Source organism: Salvelinus namaycush, chromosome 10 (assembly GCF_016432855.1).
Source record: "Salvelinus namaycush isolate Seneca chromosome 10, SaNama_1.0, whole genome shotgun sequence".
NCBI classification, from domain to species: Eukaryota; Metazoa; Chordata; class Actinopteri; order Salmoniformes; family Salmonidae; genus Salvelinus; species Salvelinus namaycush.
Window position 1 is genome coordinate 12,505,256 of NC_052316.1, and position 23,015 is coordinate 12,528,270.

Here is a 23,015-nt window from a genome sequence, read left to right on the forward strand (position 1 = left end):
GATACAGGCGTCCTTCCTAACTCACATGCCATAGAGAAAGGAAACAAATCAGGGATTTCGCCATGAGGCCAATGGTGACTTTAAAAAAGTTAAGGAGTTAAATGGCTGTGATAGGAGAAAACTGAGGAGGGATCAACAACATTGTAGTTACTCAACAATACTAAACTAATTGACATAGTGAAAAGAAGAAAGCTTGTACAGAATAATATTCCAAAACATGCATCCTGTCCTGGATACAAGTGTTATGTTTGGGGCAAATCCAATACAACACATTACTGAGTACAACTCTTCCTATTTTCAAGCATAGTGGTGGCTGCATCATGTTATGGGTATGCTTGTAATGGTTAAGGACTGGGGAATTTGCAGGATAAAAAATAAACGGAATGGAGCTAAGCACAGGCAAAATCCTAGAGGAAAACCTGGTTCAGTCTGCTTTCCACCAGACCCTGGGAGACCAGACACACCTTTCAACAGGACAATAATCTAAAACACAAGGCCAAATCTTCACTAGTTGCTTACCAAGAAGACAGTGAGTGTTCCAAGTTACAGTTTAGACTTAAATCTACTTGAAAATCTATGGCAAGATCTGAAAATGGTTGTCTAGCAATGATCAACAACCAATTTGACAGAGCTTGAAGAAATTTGAAAAAAATAATGAGCTAATGTTGCACAGTCCAGGTATGGAGAGCTCTTAGAGACTTACCCAGAAAGACTCACAGCTGTAATCGCTGCCAAAGGTGTTTCTACAAAGTATTGATTCAGGGGTGTGAATAGTTACGTAAATTAGACATTTCTGTATTTAATTTTTTATAAATGTGCAAAAATGTCTAAAAACATGTTTATGATGGGTGAGAAAAAAAGCATCAAAGCAAAGGGTGGCTACTTTGAAGAATCTAAAATCTAAAATATATTTTTATTTGTTTAGCACTGTTTTGGTTACTACATGATTCCATATGTGTTATTTCATAGTTTTGATGTCTTCACTATTATTCTACAATGTAGAAAAAAGTAAAAATAAAGAAAAACCCTTGAAGGAATAGGTGTGTCCAAACTTTTGACTGGTACTGTAATTATATATATTAAATATGTACATATTCATGTATGTACTGTATTAAAAATACAGTAACTTTATTTTGTGCCTAAAAGAGCGCTAGCCTGATTAAGAGATACACCACAATGTTTACTGACATTCAATTGGAATATCTATTTCTGCAGGCAGGCCAAGGCTACTCACCACAGGCTTTACACTTCATCACTGTGTTCTTCAGGAAAACAATATATTGGATCTGCATGGAGGTACAAATACACTATTAGTTCACATTATACTGTATGGGACCATTTACATCCTCAATGAAAGTTGCCCTATATGTCCAAACAGTGACTTTACCTGTTGCTTCAGCAGTTCTTTAATCTCAGCCAAGGCTTGATTCGTTCCCTTGATCTGATTAATGATTTCCCCATCTGAGTTTGAAAATGAAAAACATTTCACAACGCTTTATTAGCGATGGATGTGCACGCACAGCTATGTTTGTTTCATACATTAGCAATGGACAGATCATCTTTGAAAACATACTCCCACATGTATTCCTATTCCAGCACACTCTGTTTCAACCAAAGTCAAAGTAACTCAAGTCAGTAGACAGAATAGTAATTTCAGGTAAATGGGGTGTTATCATCATAGGTTGCCAAGATAAACTGAAACTAATGTCAACCTTCTCGTGTTGAATCTGAACGTCAGGCGGGTCACAAAGCTCCTGCTCGTACCTCATTACTCTTCCTGTGACATTGTCTTGGATGCACATCTGTGGCTGACGCAAGTCATCAGTATGCAATGTGTTGGGGATGCACTATGCAGATGTCCCTTTATAAAACAACATCATCCACTGCCTATTCATCATCTTTACTACCCGCACTACTATCCCCTTGCCACAAGAGCTGGCATTCCAAGACTATCCGTGGGCCTGAATCACATGGTTACAGAAATACAGAGACTAAGATCTTGTGGGTTTTGTGCCAAATCGTTTTTTCATACTGCTACAATACCAATTTTCTACAATATGGGATGATAAAGAATTTATTGACATTTATTTTAAAAAATGTCACACTCATTGCAACGTGAAAGATATAGAACAGAATCTTAGAAATAACAGAGCAGCCAAAGCCTGTGGTTTGGTTTAACAGTGGTTGGCAAGAATCATGGCAACGTCAATCAATTTAAGTCTTAATTTATGGACTCCTGTGGAAGTTAGATTTACAGGCCCTGGGGTCTGGGCCTTTCCAAGGAAGAGGTGTCCCAGATGAATATGATGCTGGAATAGCCTGGCATGTGGGGACTGTTGTGGTGCTCCAACAGGAACCTACTAGATGTATTAATTGACCTGATGTATTAAACTGCCCAGGAATCTGTATTGTGTCAAAGTCTCCTGAGCATGGAGGAGAGGAAGTGTGGTCTTCCCATTAGGAGCTGCAATGTTTTCTGAATGAATTCCAGTGATACTGGCAAAGATACTGGCAAGAAAACACAACCAATGACACTATCAGGGTGATTTAGTTACATTGCCTGACCGACAAGTCGCTCAACAGCATAAGCTGCCAATTTGTTTTTCAAAGTGTGAAAGTGAATCAACCCGTTGGCCATGTAGATGACAGGACTTATGAATTCAGCTTTGCGAAATGATGCTGAATTCATTTATTGTGTTCTATTTCAGGAATATGCTAAATCAAAGTAGTTACATTGAATTGGGATGATTGCAAATAAACTTTCCATTTTAGACTAATATGATCTGACGTGCCATTGACAAGACATTTATTTGACATTTATCACAGGTATAAAATAGCAGACTTCCAAAAAAGTATTCTCACGCCTCTGAAGTTTGTAACACAAATTAATTAATAAGCATTAATAAAGAATTTAGTATTTCATTCATTGTAAACATTTAGATGCATTTATAAGCATTATAAAACATTACAATTCGTATGCATTTATAACATTTATAATCATTTATGAAGCATTTATTAGAATTCATAAATTACTTATTCATGACACTGTTATCATGGTGTTACCAGACCCACTTCAAATAACTTTTGAATCTCTCCAAACATTTTTGACATACATTTTGTGCTATGAAGTTTTTGTACTAAAATATTGATAGACATACCTCTCTGACCAGCTACAAGGTCACTGCTCACACTCAGCGAAATCACCAACACCAGAATCCGCAGCATGTTCTCATTTGCCCTTCGACGTCTCTACAGCGAAAGACAGGTAAGTGTATATGAAGTCCGGTGCCACTGTGTAAAGTCTGGTGCGGTTCGATTTGTCTTCAAGAAGAATCAGGGATGGCTCCTGTAGCAGGGTTAAGACAGTCTGAGAGAGAGTGGGATCTGGCTCCTCTGCTGCCTGCCTTTTTATACATGTCTCCTAGAGTGACATCACCTCCAACTATGAGGTCCTCTGGAAGCCTTCATTTAGGATTGTCCACGTAACACAGAAGCCCATCACTGGCCCAAAAGCATGGTCCTCTTAACTTTGTTTATTGATAATGATGATACACATACAAGGGTTGTCATTTTCTGATTGTAACCAGATTACAACCACCTGGTCTCTATTACAACCAGGTAAAGATATCTCTGTAACACTTTATTTGGATAGTCCATCTATAAATGCTCTACAGACTATCAGTAACATTTCAACTAACTAACTAACTATCTACTAACCCTAACCCTTGCTCTAAACCTAACCTTCAACCTTATCCTAACCCTAATCTTAACCCTTACCCTAACCCTATTTTTAACCCACCCTAACCCTTATTCTAAACCTAACCTTAACCTTAGCAAGCAGTTGTTTGTCAACAGATAGATTGTTGATCATATGACTATCTGGACTATCGAAATAAAATGTGACCCATATCTCAACCAGTATATACTGAGCGTACAAACATTAAGAATACCTTCCTAATATTGAGTTGTAATCCACCCCCACCCCTCCCCCTTTGCCCTCCGAATAACCTCAATTCGTCGGGGCATGGACTCTACAAGGTGTCGAAAGCGTTCCACAGGGATGTTGGCCCATGTTGACTCCAATGCTTCCCACAGTTTTGTCAAGTTGGCTGGATGTCCTTTGGGTTGTGGACCATTCTTGATACACCCTGAAAACTTTTTAGTGTTAAAAACCCAGCAGTATTGCAGTTCTTGACACAAACCGGTGCATCTGGCACTTACTACCATACATCGTTCAAAGGCACTTGTCTTGCCCATTAACCCTCTGAATGGTACACATACAGTACATGTACACAATCCATGACTCAGTTGTCTCAAGGCTTAAAGATCCTGTCTCCTCCCCTTCATCTACACTGTGTAACGATTTTCATCTTCTTCTGACGAGGAATATGAAGGATCGGACCAAAATGCAGCGTGGTACGTGTCCATGTTAAATTTATTAAACTGAACACTGAATACAAAATAACAAAGGAGAAACAACGAAAAAACGAAACAGTCCTATCAGGTGACAAAACACAAACAGGAAACAACTACCCACAAACACAGGTGGGAACAAGCTACCTAAGTATGGTTCTCAATCAGAGACAACGATTGACAGCTGCCTCTGATTGGGAACCATTCCAGGCCAAACACAGAAATACAAAACATAGAACAAAACATAGAATGCCCACCCCAACTCACGCCCTGACCAAACCAAAATAGAGACATAAAAAAGGAACTAAGGTCAGAACGTGACACACTGATTGAAGTGACATCAATAAGGGATCATAGCTTTCACCTGGATTCACATGGTCAGTCTACAACCTGACCATCATATTGATGTCATTACAACCCGTTTTGCCTGCTGGTAGGCCTAATCAGTTTAGCAAATAAATAGGAAAACGATATAAGGGGAACCAATATGCAGCACGAACTGAAACTAACCATGCCTCAAGTTTTCAATAATCTATAATGTTAGAAAATTAATTTGATTCATGAGTATGTTCTTGATCAGGTTGTCAATTGGGTACACCTCTCGTGTACTGTGTCGTGTCTGTGACTATCATTAAATGTTATTTTATCAAATCAATTCTCTATGTGTAATTATTATCACGTGACTAAACTAATCATGTAAAGTTGAATTAACTAGGAAGTCGGGGCACCACGGGAAAATGTTTATAGAGTCTCTATTTCCTGAATCGACTCTTCAGATATTTTCATATCTTATTGAGCACAGTCTTGTATTAATGTATTATTACCTTATCAGTTCTCATTACTGAACGTCACAAACCCTTGGATATCTGCACGAACCCTAGCCTCCAAAATGAATCAGCGATATACAAATTGGCTGAATAATTTATTTACTAACTAACTAAACAAATCACAGAAATACATAAACAAACAATATAGTTATTGGTTACTAACACAGTGCATTGATAAGTCCCTAGTGGGCTAAATCGGTATGACGGCTTGGTAGACAATGGAAAGGGGTGGGGCCAGATAAAAAGCGGGAAAGACAAAATGGATTCACTACACACAGTTGATAATTATATTCAGTGTAATGCTAATCCTTTGGACATGAACGGCCGCTCACTCGAAAAGAATTAGCATGTATATATTTGCGCCCGTATGTCTTTGTTGTCTTCTCTGTTGGAATCGCCAGTCCGTCTGCTGGCGGTCAGTTCATCAGAGAGTCTCTGGTTAACTTCCCGAGAAGTCACAACGTCTTTCGTAGTTGTCACTTTCTCAGTGGCTCTGGATAGTGTCTGTTGTTATGGATACATCAGGCGTACAGATGGTCGTTCCATAGAATAGATGCTTCCGCGGTTGTCAGTATTCTCGTACTAGCCTTACGTAATTTCCAGCTGCAGACTAGTAATGCTACGTCTAGGATTTGCTCTCATTCTGTAGTAATCGATAGTCTCAGAGTTTAACCATTTCCAGCCGTGAAGCCAACGCTACACGCTGTATGGTCTCCGTGGCCTATAGAGTTGTAGTTCTTAACCATTTCACATGTAGAGTCAGCTGCATGTTTTCTAGTCTGATGGCCTATAGAGTTGTAGTTCTTAACCATTTCACATGTAGCGTCAGCTGCATGTTTTCTAGTCTGATGGCCTATAGAGTTGTAGTTCTTAACCATTTCACATGTAGCGTCAGCTACATGTTTTCTAGACTTCTTAACCATTCGAGATATCTGGATTACCGTGGGTCTCTTTGGCATGAAATGTACATTTCCGCACGGGTGGTTTTATACTCTGGAGTAGAAAAGGGTGGTTCCATGACGCCTGATGTACTGTCTGGCTCATGGAGGTGTGGCCACTGACAAGTTAAACTTTTTATGAAAATCCACACTCTCATTTAGAAGGCGAACTTCACATTACATCTTTTCACAAATAGTTTCATATTTACTCATTCATTTTATCCAACATCTAGATGTAAATCTGATCATTGTAAAGTGTACACAAACAGAGATACAGTAATGTGGGTCTCATGTCTTTCATGAGGTCACCAAATGAAACAACTTCATCATAACTGTTCCTTAAGTGTCCACGGACTACTCCCACATTCTCAAAAATATAAATATTGTTTAATTATTCAAACTTTTGATGTCCAAGGGTCTCTCTGTGTTCCACAGTTTACATTCCAATCTCGAACACGACAGAGCATAGGGGCAGAGTATTTTATGACCGCCATAAAACAGCCGACTTCCCGCTCTCCTCCTCTACGAGAGAGAGCACGTTGAAGAGCGGACCCACTGTAACCGGAATCCTTCAGATCTTCACAGGAGAGTTATGACAACTGTGTACATCACACCTTTTGTAAAAGGAAAAAGGGACTCATATCCATTCCATATTTTGCTTGAACCCTAATTTACCAGTGTCTGCATGGAAAGCTGAACTCATTTGCGTTGGTGGATTTGTGTGTTGTATTGTGTGTTGTCTTGTTTGCCAGTAGTGGAACTAACAGATGTTGGTTACATTGCAGTGCAGGCACCCCTGAGGTTTTGTGGTGCATGCACCTTGACTGGATTTCATGACTTCCAGTACATTCATCCTAGCTCTCTCCCTAACCCTCAGCATCAGAGAAGCCTCCTCCTGGTCCCTCGCTGGAAAAGTAAATCAAGAATCCCTGAATTCTGTCTTCGCTACTGGATTGAACGCTTCATGGTGATGTCAGAAAGGAAACAAAATGACACTACATTTGACTGTCAACTCTCTCTACAAACAGCTATCTGTCAGAGGGTAAATGAAAAGGGAAGGCTTGGTGTTGGTGAGGCTTGTAGGAATCTCTTTCCCAAGATGTTGACGTTTCCTTGTTTTTTTTGGACATGGACTCAAAGGTTGGCAGGAAACAAGGTGACGCATGACTCATTCCCTCACAAGTCACCTTTGATGGTTGAAATCCAACTCTGGAAAAACATTGCTGTGTGTTTAAAGTCTTAGCTAGGTTGAATAAACTGAGAGTACACTGAATATTTCAAGATGTCCTCAATACACTGATTATACCAAACATCAGGAACACCTTCCTAATATTGAGTTTCCCTCAGAACAGCCTAAATTCATCAGGGCATGGACTCTACAAGGTGTCAAAAGCATTCCACAGGGATGCTGGCCCATGTTGACTCCAATGCTTCCCACAGTTGTGTCAAGTTGGCTGGATGTCCTTCGGGTGGTGGACCATTCTTTATTTTATTTTTTATTTTTTAAAATTTTATCCCATTTTCTCCCCAATTTTCGTGGTATCCAATCGCTAGTAATTACTATCTTGTCTCATCGCTACAACTCCCGTACGGGCTCGGGAGAGACGAAGGTCGAAAGCCATGCGTCCTCCGAAGCACAACCCAACCAAGCCGCACTGCTTCTTAACACAGCGCGCCTCCAACCCGGAAGCCAGCCGCACCAATGTGTAGGAGGAAACACCGTGTACCTGGCCCCCTTGGTTAGCGCGCACTGCGCCCGGCCCGCCACAGGAGTCGCTGGAGCGCGATGAGACAAGGATATCCCTACCGGCCAAACCCTCCCTAACCCGGACGACGCTATGCCAATTGTGCGTCGCCCCACGGACCTCCCGGTCGCGGCCGGCTGCGACAGAGCCTGGGCGCGAACCCAGAGACTCTGGTGGCGCAGTTAGCACTGCGATGCAGTGCCCTAGACCACTGCGGTGGTGGACCATTCTTGATACACACGGGAAACTACTACTAGTAGTTACCTACTACCATACCCTGTTCAAAGGCACTTTAATCTTTTGTCTTGCCCATTCACCCTCTGAATGGCACACAATCCATGTCTCAATTGTCTCATGGCTTAAAGATCTCTCTTTAACCTGTGTCCCCCCCTTCATCTACACTGATTGAAGTGGATTTAACAAGTAACATCAATATGTGATCATTTCACTTGGATTCACCTGGTCAGTCAATGTCATGGAAAAAGCAGGTGTTCATAATGTTTTGTATACTCAGTATAGCTCTCTTAGTAATGACTTTTGGTTTCAGTTGAAAAACAGCATTGTTTTCTGTATTTGAGATGTGATTGAGCTACATACAAAACAAGCTAACATTTCTATGAGGAGGGAAAATAAAGGGAACGCTTGTGCTTGGTCAGTGATCTCTTCTACTGCTGAGATAGTGGAGGCTGCTGATAGGAGGATGGCTCATAGTAATGGCTGGAATGGAGTCAATTGAACGGTATAAACCAAATGGAAACCACATGTTTGATACGATTCCATTGACTCCATTCCAGCCATTATTATGAGCTTTCCTCCACTCAGCAGCCTCCACTGTCTGAGAGGACTGTAAGGTCAGAGGTCAGGGGTTGTGACCTTCTGTAAAGTTAATCAATGATGGTTCATTAGCCGTACTACAAAGGACAGGAAGTGGGACTAGGGCAAACAGACACAGAGGTAGCTTCAGGTTACAACACCATTTTGAGTTCAGTAGGACAACCCCTGAAGATGCTTTTGTAATGACACTGCACTTTTGAGTAAGTTCAACTTCTTTAGGGAAAAGTATATCAAGACATTTAACTTTCTCCTTAAATACCTGCATCTGTTGTGTCTTTTAAAAGGTTACTTGTTAAAAAATGTATTTCTGTTATTACCCTTTATTTTCTCAGGGAGTCATTTCATGTGTTGTATATGGGTACAGTGGCAGTTTGCCCTCATACTATTTAGCTCTGTCTGGTATTGTGACCCTCTCTTTTGTAAACAAAATGAATTGTAATTTTATATTGCACATTTCTGTATGAATGCCCAGCAGCCTCATACATTATTTTGTTTATGGTAACCATTAACAACATATCCCAATATCATAGTAAACCACTGAATCAAAAACTCTCATCACGTAAGAATTTTGACCTGCCTTTATTTATAAAGGACATTACTTTCACTAGTTTTCTTTGTAAAAAGCAGCCATAGATTATTCACATTATATTATTGTCTGATTGATTCTGTTGTCTGATCGTCTGATCTAGGGTCAGATTGTGCTTTTGATCCAATTTCTTTACATTACTGAAATAGGTCTGACTGGGTTTAAACCAAAAACATTTATAGCTAACAGCAGAAGCACTTGAAACAAAGGCCATCCTAAAACAATCAAGTAACTTGCAGTACACTGTTCACCACATGCTGTTGCACACAGTAACAGAGATGTTCACAGAAGAAAAATAAATACATAAATAAATAAGTAGATATGTACTGGCTGGGACGATGATTTAAGTCTGAGACTTTGGTGAGCTATTTACAGAATCCCTATACAGTGTGATATGACATAGAAAGCACCATTTCCTTCAATAGAAAGGACCTAATTTGGTAAACATCAAACTGCACCTTTCCCCAGCAAGGAATGGGAGACTCCATCATGTCTAAACAGAAGGCTGGACCATGAGGGGAGATCAGATGTGTTTTGTGGATGGGGGGACCTTTTTCCCGTTCACTGGTGTAGTAGTTTGCGTGCTACTCTGCTTTCTTGGACTTCCTCTTGCGGGTGCCTTCGCCAAACTCCTCCTTGGTTTTGACTGGTGAGACAGGGGCGACAGGGGCAGCATGGTGCTCCTCCTCACCACCTCCAAGAGGGGAGCCAAAGAGCAAGTGGCACACCCAAGACTCGATGAGGACGAAGGGAGACCCGTGAGAGTGGCGGGCGGTCAAAATCACCTGAGTGAAATAGAAATCATAAGTGAGAAAATATTTACTTAGTTTTGCCATTTCTAGTTGAGACAACTAAATTGCTATAGAGTAGGATCACTATCAAGTTTGTTTAATTGCTGATACTAATAGCAAACAATAGGACAGCAGTAAGGTCGAGATCAATTCCATTTAAAAATCTGTTCAGAATATGAACTGGATATTGACAATTATTTTCCATAAGGATTTGTGTTAATTAATTTGCACAATTTCTTGAGTTAAAGCATATTTGCCCCAAACCCTGCATAAACGTATGATGCACACTCTCTAGTATGGACTCCAGGACCTACCTTTGTAGTAGCCATGAACACAGTGAAAAGACAGATGAGGGTGCTCTTGGACACGGGAAGCAAGTGTGCCTCCTGAAGTGTAAACAGAATGGCTCCATACAGACTGGCTTTAGTAGGGCTGGAGAGGGAAAATATTATGAAAATCAGACAAAGTCACAACATTTCTCTTAACAGAAAATATCCATTGTTATACATTTGTCAGCTTTAAAACATAGTTCAGCCCAATTTATACATGTATGATCGCTTATAGATACCTAGAGAATCAGTAAATGCATTTGATTGCCTTCAAATACAGTTGTGTAACTACCTGATACCTTCAGAAGTTGTGGGTGTAAATATCAATATCAGATCATTTGCTGTAATAGGAAAACGTTGTCTTGCTGTCAAAAACTAGAGCTGGGAACCCCCCCCCCCTAGGTCGTCCTGAAACAGCTTAGGTTTCTAACTACCAGACATTTTTTGAAAATCTTCTCCTGCTTGGGGAGGCAGCAACAAATGTCGATGGCTGACATCAACCACAGAGTCGTGAGGAAAATCAACTCACAATGACATGTTGAGGATTTCATTGGTCTCGGGCCTCCACACACCACGCAGCAGTTGCTCAAAATTGGAAATGAGAGCCACTCCTGACCCTGGGAGGATATAAATAGAAAGTAGAAATAATTAGGACAACGGTCTGTATCTCGCTTCTTTACAAAATGGACACACACAAGGAAAGTCCTACAGATTGCAACAGTAGCTATGGGGGGAAAGTGCAGGGAGACCCCAACCTTTGACGTAGCCGATGATGACCATGATGAGGAAGCCGTTATGGTAGGCATGATGGGCATGGTGCACGCCAGCGGCGATTTTACGAGTGCGGACAACCTCCTTTAAGGCTACCAGCACCAGCTTTACAGGCAGGAAAGCCACACATTTGTAGAACAGGTTAAGAGGGCAGAAAAAGACGAGGTACCTGTTGTTACATTTTAGTGAACGAGAGAGAAACAAAAGAGTACATTTTAATAATGTTGTGGCAGTTTTTTTTACTTGACAACAACATTTCTAAATAATTTTGAAATAATTACTGTCAATGTTACACCAAATTCAAGTTGGCCTATTTCAACAATCCTAGGCATATACAGACACAGGTTTTGCACTTTCAAAAAAAAATAAACCAATAATGTATGTAGATAAGCACATTAACAATTTAAAGGATCTTACCAAATAGCGGAGGCTAGGAGGATGTGGCTGTTGTATTGAAAATAGTCCAGGGGGCAACCGCCGAGCAAAACGTCTGCTAAGATGTAGCTCCCAAAGCAGTAGAGCATAGCACAGAGCCAAGAGGCCACAGGGCTCTTGCGAGCCACCTCTACTGACCCTGCAGAAGAATCAGGATTTAAATATATTCTCCACATGAAGTCAGATTGGTTACACGTTATAGTAACATTCATAAATAACCCATTAAAAATGCTTCATAAATAATTTGAAATTTAATAAATTCTCATGATTTGTAATGCTTATAAATGTTTCTGGACGTCAGTAAATTATTTTTTTATTTTAATAATATAAAAATGTTCATTTTTTCCCACAAATAAAATCCCCACACCAGATACAAACATACACATACGAACAACAACTTACAGACACACACAAACTTGGAGGTTAGTAAATCATGAACTACACATTTATTAATAGTTTATCAATTGTTTAATAATGCTTATTCATTAAAGTTATTATAAAGTGTTACCGTGTATGTGTGTGTGTGTGTGTGTGTGTGTGTGTACTATTATGTTTTGGTTGGTTCTTCCTTAGCTCTCATCCCCACATCAAATGTATACCAGCAGTATACTATTATAGTAATGATCCACTCATGTCACTCCCACCATTGAGTGAGTTACTCAAGGGCAACGTTACAGTACACACCACACGAGAAAGTATCTGAATCGTTTTACTCATCCATTACTCAATTATTAATTAACTCTACTCATTTGTGTTACTGGGACGAGGAAAGAGAAATCAAGTCTTTCACTACAACCAAAGTCATTTTAAAAAGCCACATCTACTATAATGAGGTGTTTTAAACATCTATGGATCGTTATAACATTGTGGAGTAATGTGTGTCCCCCTATTGGGCACCAGAACTGTCAAGATCTAAAATAACAGGTGTGATTCTGGGTGTAGGAGCGATTTGCCTGCTGTTTGACAGAAAACTGATCCAAAGAAATGCACCCTAAAAATACACGCTGCTCTATTGCTTTCCTGCCTCACAACGCAACTGGCAGGCCTGACATACACCTTGACCCTTAACACCCCAGCCTCCAAACTCATTCATGAGGAACCAGGGAACCACTGATAACATGTGACTCAGAGATTGGTTTACATAGGTCTAGGAGCTCATGAGGCTTCATTGAACCATTACTGGAGAGAGAGAAAACTTTCCACCTGTCTTTACTAAGATTTTACTAACATTTGGCCAAAAAGGCAAGGTAGGGAATGAGAGTATTTTTATACCAGGTTTTATAGACCACTATCATTTACTTGTAACTCGAAAATGTGTCAATGAGTAAATAATAAAATATTGAAGTAATTTAAAACTTATTCCACAATGAACAAATGCAATTTCTTCATTCAGTGTACCTTTATTTGTGTGAATAAATGATATCCAGAAGGGCAGAACAGTGCTGGGATTGTATTAGACATGTTCATTTCTAGGCCAACATAAGTGCTTTTGGACATATTTTTGGTCTCTAAGAGGCTTGGCTGAAAATATTCTGGAGTATTGTAAACTTCACCTTTGATTAATACAATGTCAATGAGGTCTTACAAACACCATTACAAATGGGCTGTGAACAATCCTACTCCGAAGCAGAGGAGACTTTCTGCAGTGTGTAGCCAGCCCACTGACATCTATTTAAGGACATTCTATTTATTGCATGGGGGCCAAAGCTTTGGTATGCAACGGGTCTCTTCAGATTTCATACAGGAGACCCTTTCTGTTTAAAGGGTTAAATGTTGGGAAATGTGAGGTATTAAAGAAAACTGGATTAATCCAACTCCTGTAAGGGTTTCTTAATTCTTCTCTCAAAGTAGGCCAAGCTGCTGCTGCAAATGTTATTCATAGGACAAATTCAAATTCCTTTCAAGTTATCAAAAGTTTATTATGATTTCCATAGTAGGCCTATGTATAAATTAACAAATTAATGTTTGTATTGGTACATGTATCTATTAGTGTTATAATTTTGGGGGGTTGACAACCCATATAGCCTAGGTTATACCCTATTCAACGTTGACCTGTATTATTTCCAATAGCCTACCTAATTATAGGCTACTCAACCTCACAGTTATAAATCCATTACAACTATTGATTTCATTTTTGAACATGAATGTATAGGAATAAAAATACCACTAACCTGGTTCATACTTGAGGTAGAGTATGGACACGATGTAATAAGCAAGATCAAAAACTGGAAACATTCCCATTTTTGAGAAAGTTTGGGCAATATCGCCCAAATTGAGGACTTCCAACACGTCCATGATTTAAGATTTATAACACTACCGCATGTATTTTATGACCACTGCGTAACTAGAATGTCAGTTGTCCGGCGACTCGCCACGAAGCTCCACGTCTTCACGAGTAAAAAGACTGTGACACTCAAGCCTTCCTATTAATATACCTCATCTGCACAGCCTTATAATTTGTTCTCGGCCGAGCGTTTTTTCTATTCCAGAATGTTTTATTTGTCAGCTCCCCATGTAATTCGTCGCTACTGTTGAAAAATGACAGATAGGCTTTTATTTTTGGGTCGCCAATTTTGATCAGATATGCAGCTATATACATTATTTAATCTAATCTTTGAACGATAGCTGGCCTAAGAAAGATATTGACGATTTGCCATAGTGCTCTGCAAATAACACAGAGGCAGAGAGAGAGAAAGAAAGAGAGAAAGAAAGAAAGAGATGACACGATGCGCATGTCACTATACAGGTTTACGGTTTATTTTACGATAATACGTTTTTCTATAGGCCTAAATCGTGGGTTACCTAGCCTAATTGTATTGGCATTGGAACCTGATGTGAAAAATCAGTGCAGAATCGTATATTGATAGGCTAATAAAAACTATTACAGATTAATAATAATATTTGTATTGAGATAGTCAATTCCACCTGGCACCTGCTTCTGGTAGCCAACATTAAAGACATTTGCAGTAAATCGGGTAGAATAGGTTTATTATGTATTCTATTCATGTAACCTCGCTCATTTAGGATTGTATTTGTTTAACAAACTGGCCTAATGATGATAAATTAAGGGTCTGAAGCCTAATTTTATTCATCATATGCCTCCATAAGCCTATAGGGTGGCTGGAATCGTGTGTTCACGTTGTAGTACATTTGACCAAGCCAAACCTATGAGATGTAGTTGTAGAAAGAACATATAGCTCTGCAGATTATGTGGTCCCAATGTCTTTTCCGTGAATATGCTGCGGAATGTGTTTATTGTGAGAAACGGTGCGATAGCTAGTGTAGACCTACACATTGGCGCACGGGCTTCCCTGGTGGCTAGAAAAACAGAATTTCATAATTGATTATTAAACTAGGAGTAAAAATCCTGTCAAAATAGTGCTGAATATAAAATAGGAGTCTATGGGCCTATGTCCAAAGCTGATTGTTTCCATGTATTAACCCCTACGTGGGTTGATTATATTTCCATGTGGCTGCCTACCCCTTTCAAAACGTTCTCTCTACTGAACATATTCCATGGGTGTAATCATTAGTCCAACCAGTTGCAAAACGGAACAACTTACAACTAAAACTGGAGTTTCTATTGGACCAATTCAGCTGGGTCCCTCCCCATTTTCTTCCGTTTAAGAAACGTTTTGCAACCGAATCGGCGTATTGAATACGCACCAAGATTACACTTCAGCCATTCGACAATTTTTTACGATTTTCGCGGAAGTATAGCGCCTGTGATGTGGACAAAATGATCGGGGATTTCTTGATATTCGGGTAATGCTGGACTTTTTATTATGAAACCAAAGAAAACAACTACGTAATAAAGAGATGAATTCTATTTTAACAACGAGGAATGTGATAATAGTGGCCTTTTGTTTCAACCAGCCAGTGTGTAGTTTGATTGTTGTTGTTAGCAAGCTAGCTAATTTATATTACAGTGTCGGGGAGTAGTGAACTAATGTAGTTCAACTATACTGAACACAAGTATAAAACGCAACATCTATAAAGTGTTGGTCCCATGTTTCATGAGCTGAAATAAAATCCCAGAAACTGCCCATAAACACAAAAAGATTGTTTCTCTCAAATGTTGTGCACAATTATTTTTTACATCTGTTGGTGAGCATTTCTCTTTTGCCAAAATAATCCATGAACCTGACAGGTGTGGCATATCAAGAATCTGATTAAACTGCATGATCATTACACAGGTGCACTTTGTGCTGGGGACAATAAAAGGCCACTCTAAAATTTGCAGTTTTGTTACACAACACAATGCCACAGATGTCTCAAATTTTGAGAGAGCGTGCAATTGGCATGCTGACTGCAGGAATGTCCACCAGAACTGTTGCCAGAGAATTTAATGTTAATTTCTCTACCATAAGCCACCTCCAACGTTGTTTTAGAGTATTTGGCTGTACGTCCAACCGGCCTCACAACTGCAGACCACGTGTATGGCGTCGTGTGGGCGAGCGGTTTACCTGATGTCAAAGTTGTGAACAGAGTGCCCCATGGTGGCGGTGGGTTTATGGTATGGGCAGGCATAAGCGACAGACAACGAACACAATAGCATTTTATCGATGGCAATTTGAATGTACAGAGATACCGTGACGAGATCCTGAGGCCCATTGTCGTGCCACTCATCTGCCGCCATCACCTCATGTTTCAGCATGATAATGCACTGCCCCATGTCACAAGAACCTGTACACAAGTCCTGGAAGCTGAAAATGTCCCAGTCCTTCCATGGTCTGCATACTCACCAGACATGTCACCCATTGATCATGTTTGGGATGCTCTGGATCGACGTGTACGACAGCGTGTTCCAGTTCCTGCCAATATCCAGCAACTTCCCACAGCCATTGAAGAGGAGTGGGACAACATTCCACAGGCCACAATCAACAGCCTGATCAACTCTATGTGAAGGAGATGTGTCACGCTGCATGAGGCAAATGGTGGTCACACCAGATACTGACTAGTTTTCTGATCCACGACCCTACTTTTTTTTAAGGTATCGGTGACCAACAGATGCATAACTGTATTCCCAGTCATGTAAAATCCATAGATTAGGGCCTAATGAATTTATTTCAATTGACTGATTTCCGATATGAACTGTAACTCAGTAAAATCTTTGAAATTGTTGCATGTTACATTTGTATTTTTGTTCAGTATAGTAATTAATAGGGGCGGCAGGTAGCCTAGAGGTTAGAGCGTTGGGTCAGTAACCAATCGAATCCCCGAGCTGACATTGTCACGCCCTGGCCTTAGTATTCTTTGTTTTCTTTATTATTTTAGTTAGGTCAGGGTGTGACATGGGAAGTTTGTGTGTTTTGTCTAGTTTAGGGTGTGTGTATTGTTTAGGGGGTGTTGTATAGTGTATGGGGTTGTGTTCAGGAGAGAGTTCTAGGAAAGTCTATGGTTGCCTGGTTTGGTTCTCAATCAGAGACAGATGTCATTAATTGTCTCTGATTGGGAGCCATATTTAAGGCAGCCATAGGCTTTAGGTGATTGTGGGAGATTGTCTATGTTGAACGTAAGTAGCTTGTGTGTGCACTTTCGTTTGTAGCTTCACGGTTGTTTGTTGTTTTGTATAGTTTGTATAAGTGTTTCGTTTCGTGTTCATCTTCGTCGTAAAATAAAAGAAGATGTATTCATATCACGCTGCGCCTTGGTCCATTCATTCACCTCAAGACGACCGTGACAGAATCTCCCACCACACATGGATCAAGCAGCGTGAGCGGAACCAACAACAGCGGCAAAGTAACCAGGACTCGTGGACATGGGAGGATGTATTGGACGGCAAGGGTTGCTACACATGGGAGGAGATCCGAGCTGGAAGAGATCGCCTTCCATGGGAACAGCTGGAGGCGATTAGGAGAGCAGAGGCAACCGGAGAGAGGAACCGAAGTTATGAGGGTACGCGACTAGCAAGGAAGCCTGTGAGTAAACCCCAAAAATTTCTTGGGGGGGGGCTAAGAGGTAGTGGGCCGAGGGCAGGTAGGAGACCTGCGCCCACTTCCCAGGCTAACCGTGGAGAGCGGGAGTACGGGCAGACACCGTGTTACGCAGTAGAGCGCACGGTGTCTCCTGTACGTGTGCATAGCCCGGTGCGGGTTATTCCACCTCCCCGCACTGGCAGGGCTAGATTGAGTATTGAGCCGGATGTCATGAAGCCGGCCCTACATATCTGGCCACCAGTGCGTCTCCTCGGGCCGGTTTACATGGCACCAGCCTTACGCATGGTGTCCCCGGTTCGCCTACATAGCCCGGTGCGGGTTATTCCACCTCCCCGCACTGGTCGGGCGACGGGGAGCATTCAACCAGGTAAGGTTGGGCAGGCTCAATGCTCAAGGGAGCCAGTACGCCTGCACGGTCCGGTATTTCCGGCGCCACCTCCCCGCTCCAGGCCAGTACCACCAGTGCCTACACCACGCACCAGGCTTCCAGTGCGTCTCCAGAGCCCTGTTCCTCCTCCACGCACTCTCCCTATGGTGCGTGTCTCCAGTCCAGTACCACCAGTTCCGGCACCACGCACTAAGCCTCCTGTGCGTCTCCAGAGCCCTGTACGCACTGTTCCTTCTCCCCGTACTCGCCCTAATGTGCGTGCCCTCAGCCCGGTACCACCAGTGCCGGTACCACGCACCAGGCCTATAGTACGCCTTGAGAGTCCAGTGTGCCCTGTTGTTGTTCCCCGCACTAGCCTGAAGGTGCATGTCCTTAGCCCGGTACCTCCAGTTCCGGCACCACGCACCAGGCCTACAGTGCGTCTCAGCCAGGCTGAACTGCCCGTCTGCCCAACGGTGCCTGAACTGCCCGTCTGCCCAACGGCGCCTGAACTGCCCGTCTGCCCAACGGCGCCTGAACTGCACGTCTGCCCAACGGCGCCTGAACTGCCCGTCTGCCCTACGCCGTCTGAACTGTCCGTCTGCCAAGTGCCGCATGAGCTGCCCGTCTGTATTGAGCCTTCAAAGCCGCCCGTCTGCCATGAGCCTACAGAGCCGTCCGCCAGACAGGAGCCGTTAGAGCCGTCCGCCAGACAGGAGCCGCTAGAGCCTTCCGCCAGACAGGAGCCGCCAGAGCCTTCCGCCAGACCGGATCAGCCAGAGCCTTCCGCCAGACCGGATCAGCCAGAGCCTTCCGCCCGACCGGATCAGCCAGAGCCTTCCGCCAGACCGGATCAGCCAGAGCCTTCCGCCAGACCGGATCAGCCAGAGCCTTCCGCCAGACCGGATCAGCCAGAGCCTTCCGCCAGACCGGATCAGCCAGAGCCGTCAGCGAGCCATGACCAGCCAGAGCCGTCAGCGAGCCATGACCAGCCAGAGCCGTCAGCGAGCCATGACCAGCCAGAGCCGTCAGCGAGCCATGACCAGCCAGAGCCGTCAGCGAGCCATGACCAGCCAGAGCCGTCAGCGAGCCATGACCAGCCAGAGCCGTCAGCGAGCCATGACCAGCCAGAGCCGTCAGCGAGCCATGACCAGCCAGAGCCGTCAGCGAGCCAGGATCCGCCAGAGCCGTCATCCAGCCAGGATCCGCCAGAGCCGTCATCCAGCCAGGATCCGCCAGAGCCGTCATCCAGCCAGGATCCGCCAGAGCCGTCATCCAGCCAGGATCCGCCAGAGCCGTCATCCAGCCAGGATCCGCCAGAGCCGTCATCCAGCCAGGATCCGCCAGAGCCAGCCAGCCAGGATCCGCCAGCCAGCCAGGGTCAGCCAGCCAGTCCGGTGTTGTCGTCCCTCAGTCCGGAGCTGCCGTCCCTCAGTCCGGAGCTGCCCCTTATCCTGGTGCTGCCCCTTAGTCTGGTGCTGCCCCTTAGTCCGGTGCTGCCCCTTAGTCCGGTGCTGCCACTTAGTCCGGTGCTGCCCCTTAATCCAGTGGGGTTAATTTGGAGGGTGGCCATTTGGAGGAGGATACGAAAGCGGGTAGTGACTATGGTGGGGTGGGGACCACGACCAGCGCCAGAGCCGCCACCGTGGACAGACGCCCACCCAGACCCTCCCCTAGACTTTATGCTGGTGCGTCCGGAGTTCGCACCTTGAGGGGGGGGTTATGTCACGCCCTGGCCTTAGTATTCTTTGTTTTCTTTATTATTTTAGTTAGGTCAGGGTGTGACATGGGAAGTTTGTGTGTTTTGTCTAGTTTAGGGTGTGTGTATTGTTTAGGGGGTGTTGTATAGTGTATGGGGTTGTGTTCAGGAGAGAGTTCTAGGAAAGTCTATGGTTGCCTGGTTTGGTTCTCAATCAGAGACAGATGTCATTAATTGTCTCTGATTGGGAGCCATATTTAAGGCAGCCATAGGCTTTAGGTGATTGTGGGAGATTGTCTATGTTGAACGTAAGTAGCTTGTGTGTGCACTTTCGTTTGTAGCTTCACGTTTGTTTTGTATAGTTTGTATAAGTGTTTCGTTTCGTGTTCATCTTCGTCATAAAATAAAAGAAGATGTATTCATATCACGCTGCGCCTTGGTCCATTCATTCACCTCAAGACGACCGTGACAGACATGGTAAAAATCTGTCGTTCTGCCCCTGAGCAAGGCAGTTAACTCACTGTTCCCCGGGCGCCGAAGACGTGGATGTCGATTTAAGGCAGCCCCCCGCACCTCTCTGATTCAGAGGGGTTGGGTTAAATGTGGAAGACACATTTCAGTTGAATGCATTCAGTTGTACAACTGACTAATACATTTCTGCAGTAGCTTGGTGGTAGTTGAACTAAATTCAAATGTCTGTACTGTTTTCAGTAATTACTTTTTTTTGCCATGTAGTGGTGTAACTACTGGAACTTTACACTATCTTTTTTTTTGCAAAAATCAAATATGGGAGAAGTAGGCGAGAATTTGCTTTATTTTTCGGCATCAGACCTGCCTAATTCTCACTTGAAACACTTTTTGTGTCTGATTCTCACTATTTGTGTTTAATAGGCAAAAATCACACATCCTGTTAACATCTGACTACAGAGTGATCTGTTTTGCAATTTGCAGTCTGACATTTTAGATTTAGATATATTTTTTCACCAAGTAGTTTGTGAAAGTATTTTTCTCCTAAGTAACTTTATTTAAGTAAACTATACTTTTCTTACGGGTAGCTTTAGTGTAGCTTAAATTCTTTCAGTGTTAAGGAATTGGTAGCTTCGTAAGCTATATATTCAGAGTAGCTTTCCCAACACTGCTAACTTACCAGCAAAGCCTATGTGTGGCTGAGCAAGCCTAGCTAGCACCTTCTTTGCCAGCTCACTAACGTTAGCAAACTACAGTAGCCCAGTTTAGACATAACTACCAGCTATCCTTGTTTACACGTACCTGACTTGCTTAATGCCAAAGTTGGAGTTCTGTGCTGTCATGTGCTGTATTAAAAGTGATAATTTCCAACTATTTCTATGTCATCCTTTTTAGGACCTTACTCATGAACGCTGGTGCTGTGTTAAACTTCAAACTGTGAGTATGATACAATTTTTGTCTTGCGCTGAAGACATTGTGCTAGTTGTGCCTGGTAACACTAAACAGACAATAATGTTGGACTACATATTATTTGTACTAGCTCATCAACACAAGACAATCAACACTGTTCTCTATTACAGGAAGAGAAAGGAGTCACAAGGACAATTTGGAGATGAACCTCGTGGACCAACTACAGGTGTGTGATGCATTGTGGTGCATTAAAAAACCTCACCTCAGAAAACTTCACAGAGTGACTATTCATGAAACTGAAAGTAAGGACACTCAAGAGGTATGCATTGAGATAGATCATCTATTTTTAAAGAACATAGGCTGCAGGCTATGGCTGATGTTTCTGCATCGTTTTTACCCCGTCCTCTGAGCCTTTGAGTCAGGCTGAAGCACTTATTGGTACGCTGTATTGCATGGTGGTGCATGAACACACAATGAAGGTCTCTATAAATCTGAAATGACACCATGGCATATTGGTTTTAGGTGACAACATCAGAGTTCCTCCTGAGTCTACGCTACTTCCGGATTTTCATTGCCTCATGGAACATATTCATGATGTTTTGCATGATTCTGTAAGTAGCTGCCATTTTGTAGAGTCTAATCTACTACTATTGTCATACTGGTATGCTTCTGTGCCACACAAGGTATACCATATTGACTACAATGTATTGTGTATTAATTGCCCATGTCTATTACATTTACAGATTGTTTGGATAGTGATCAACTTCGTTTTTGGATTGGGGGCCCCTGCAGAAAAAAAAAAAAACTTTTTTCAGTTGAGATTCGTGTCGGATCCTGTGACCTGTGACCATTATGTGCAATATCGCAATATTTTTGAGCTAGTTAGTTGTACCTGCACCAAAAGTACAGTATTTTATCTTCCTAGCTTTTAGAAATAGGGAGCCAATTGGTTTTTCAGCCCTTTTATTTCCATGACTGACCTAAACTGGTTTTCATGGCTCTCTCATCCCACTGCAGCGATTAGCAATATGTTTGGAACATCTATCGCAATAAAATCACAGTATCGAATCGCAATACATATTGTATAGGCATCTAAGTATCGTGATAGTATCGTATCATGAGGTCCCTGGCAATTCCCAGCCCTATTGCTGACCTGTTATCTATAGTCCTCCTTTTCTTCTAAAACCTGTGAATAGAATGAGAAAATATTTAAATCCACAACCATTTGACATGCTTGACTTACATAGGCCTTCTGATGTTAAGAGCATTCAGACGTAATTTTATCATTGCTTTGTTGCATACTTTTGTCTATGATCTAGTTTTGTATAATAAAACTTTACTCTAAAATGCACTTGGTGTTTTCATCCATACCCTTTTCATATTTTCCTTTCCTAATTTAGGATTTGAGTAGTGTGTCATCTGATTTAGTGGTTCTCAACCTTATTTGGTTCCTGCACTCAATCACATTGTGCATTGTTTGACACACTCACTCATCTGTATAAACATGTTAAACAAAATCATAAAACAGTTGTGTATCAAGTCTTGATTCATCAATTAAATAAATAAGCATATATAGGCTACACAGTACAGCTTTCAAATGTATTAGAATGTACGTGTTGGGCTTCATTGTTCGTGCTAAATGTATTGAATTAAGACAAATCTAACGTTTCAGATAAAGTGTTTGGTTACACATCCATATTGTAATAAGATAACCCAGTAATTTAACTGGAGGTTCACACAAAGAATATCAGATACATTCACAGTCGACAACGTACGACGTTTCTGTGTTACATTTCCCACGATGCACCAGGAGAGCGTTTTTCAATAGCTCAGTGTTTTGAGCAGCAGAGAAACCGATGTTGAGAAAGGCCACAGCGTTGGCTGCTGCCAAAGAGGCAGTCGGGCACGAGTATTCGGAAGATCCTCTATCTGGAGATACGTATTCATTGCGAAATGCATGAATA

At 42.2% G+C, this 23,015-nt stretch overlaps 1 protein-coding gene across 1 annotated transcript; it reads right to left on the reverse strand.

Annotated features, from left to right (window-relative positions):
- Positions 1-9,316: 9,316 nt before the first annotated feature.
- Positions 9,317-14,251, reverse strand: LOC120054427 (trimeric intracellular cation channel type A). Its single transcript, XM_039001844.1, has 6 exons — positions 13,841-14,251; positions 11,652-11,808; positions 11,219-11,403; positions 10,993-11,080; positions 10,449-10,566; positions 9,317-10,128 (listed from the first exon to the last, which is right to left on the reverse strand). Exons 1-6 carry the CDS (start codon positions 13,962-13,964, stop codon positions 9,928-9,930), a joined length of 873 nt encoding a protein of 290 aa, XP_038857772.1. The 5' UTR covers positions 13,965-14,251; the 3' UTR covers positions 9,317-9,927.
- Between the last annotated feature and the right edge of the window lie 8,764 nt (positions 14,252-23,015).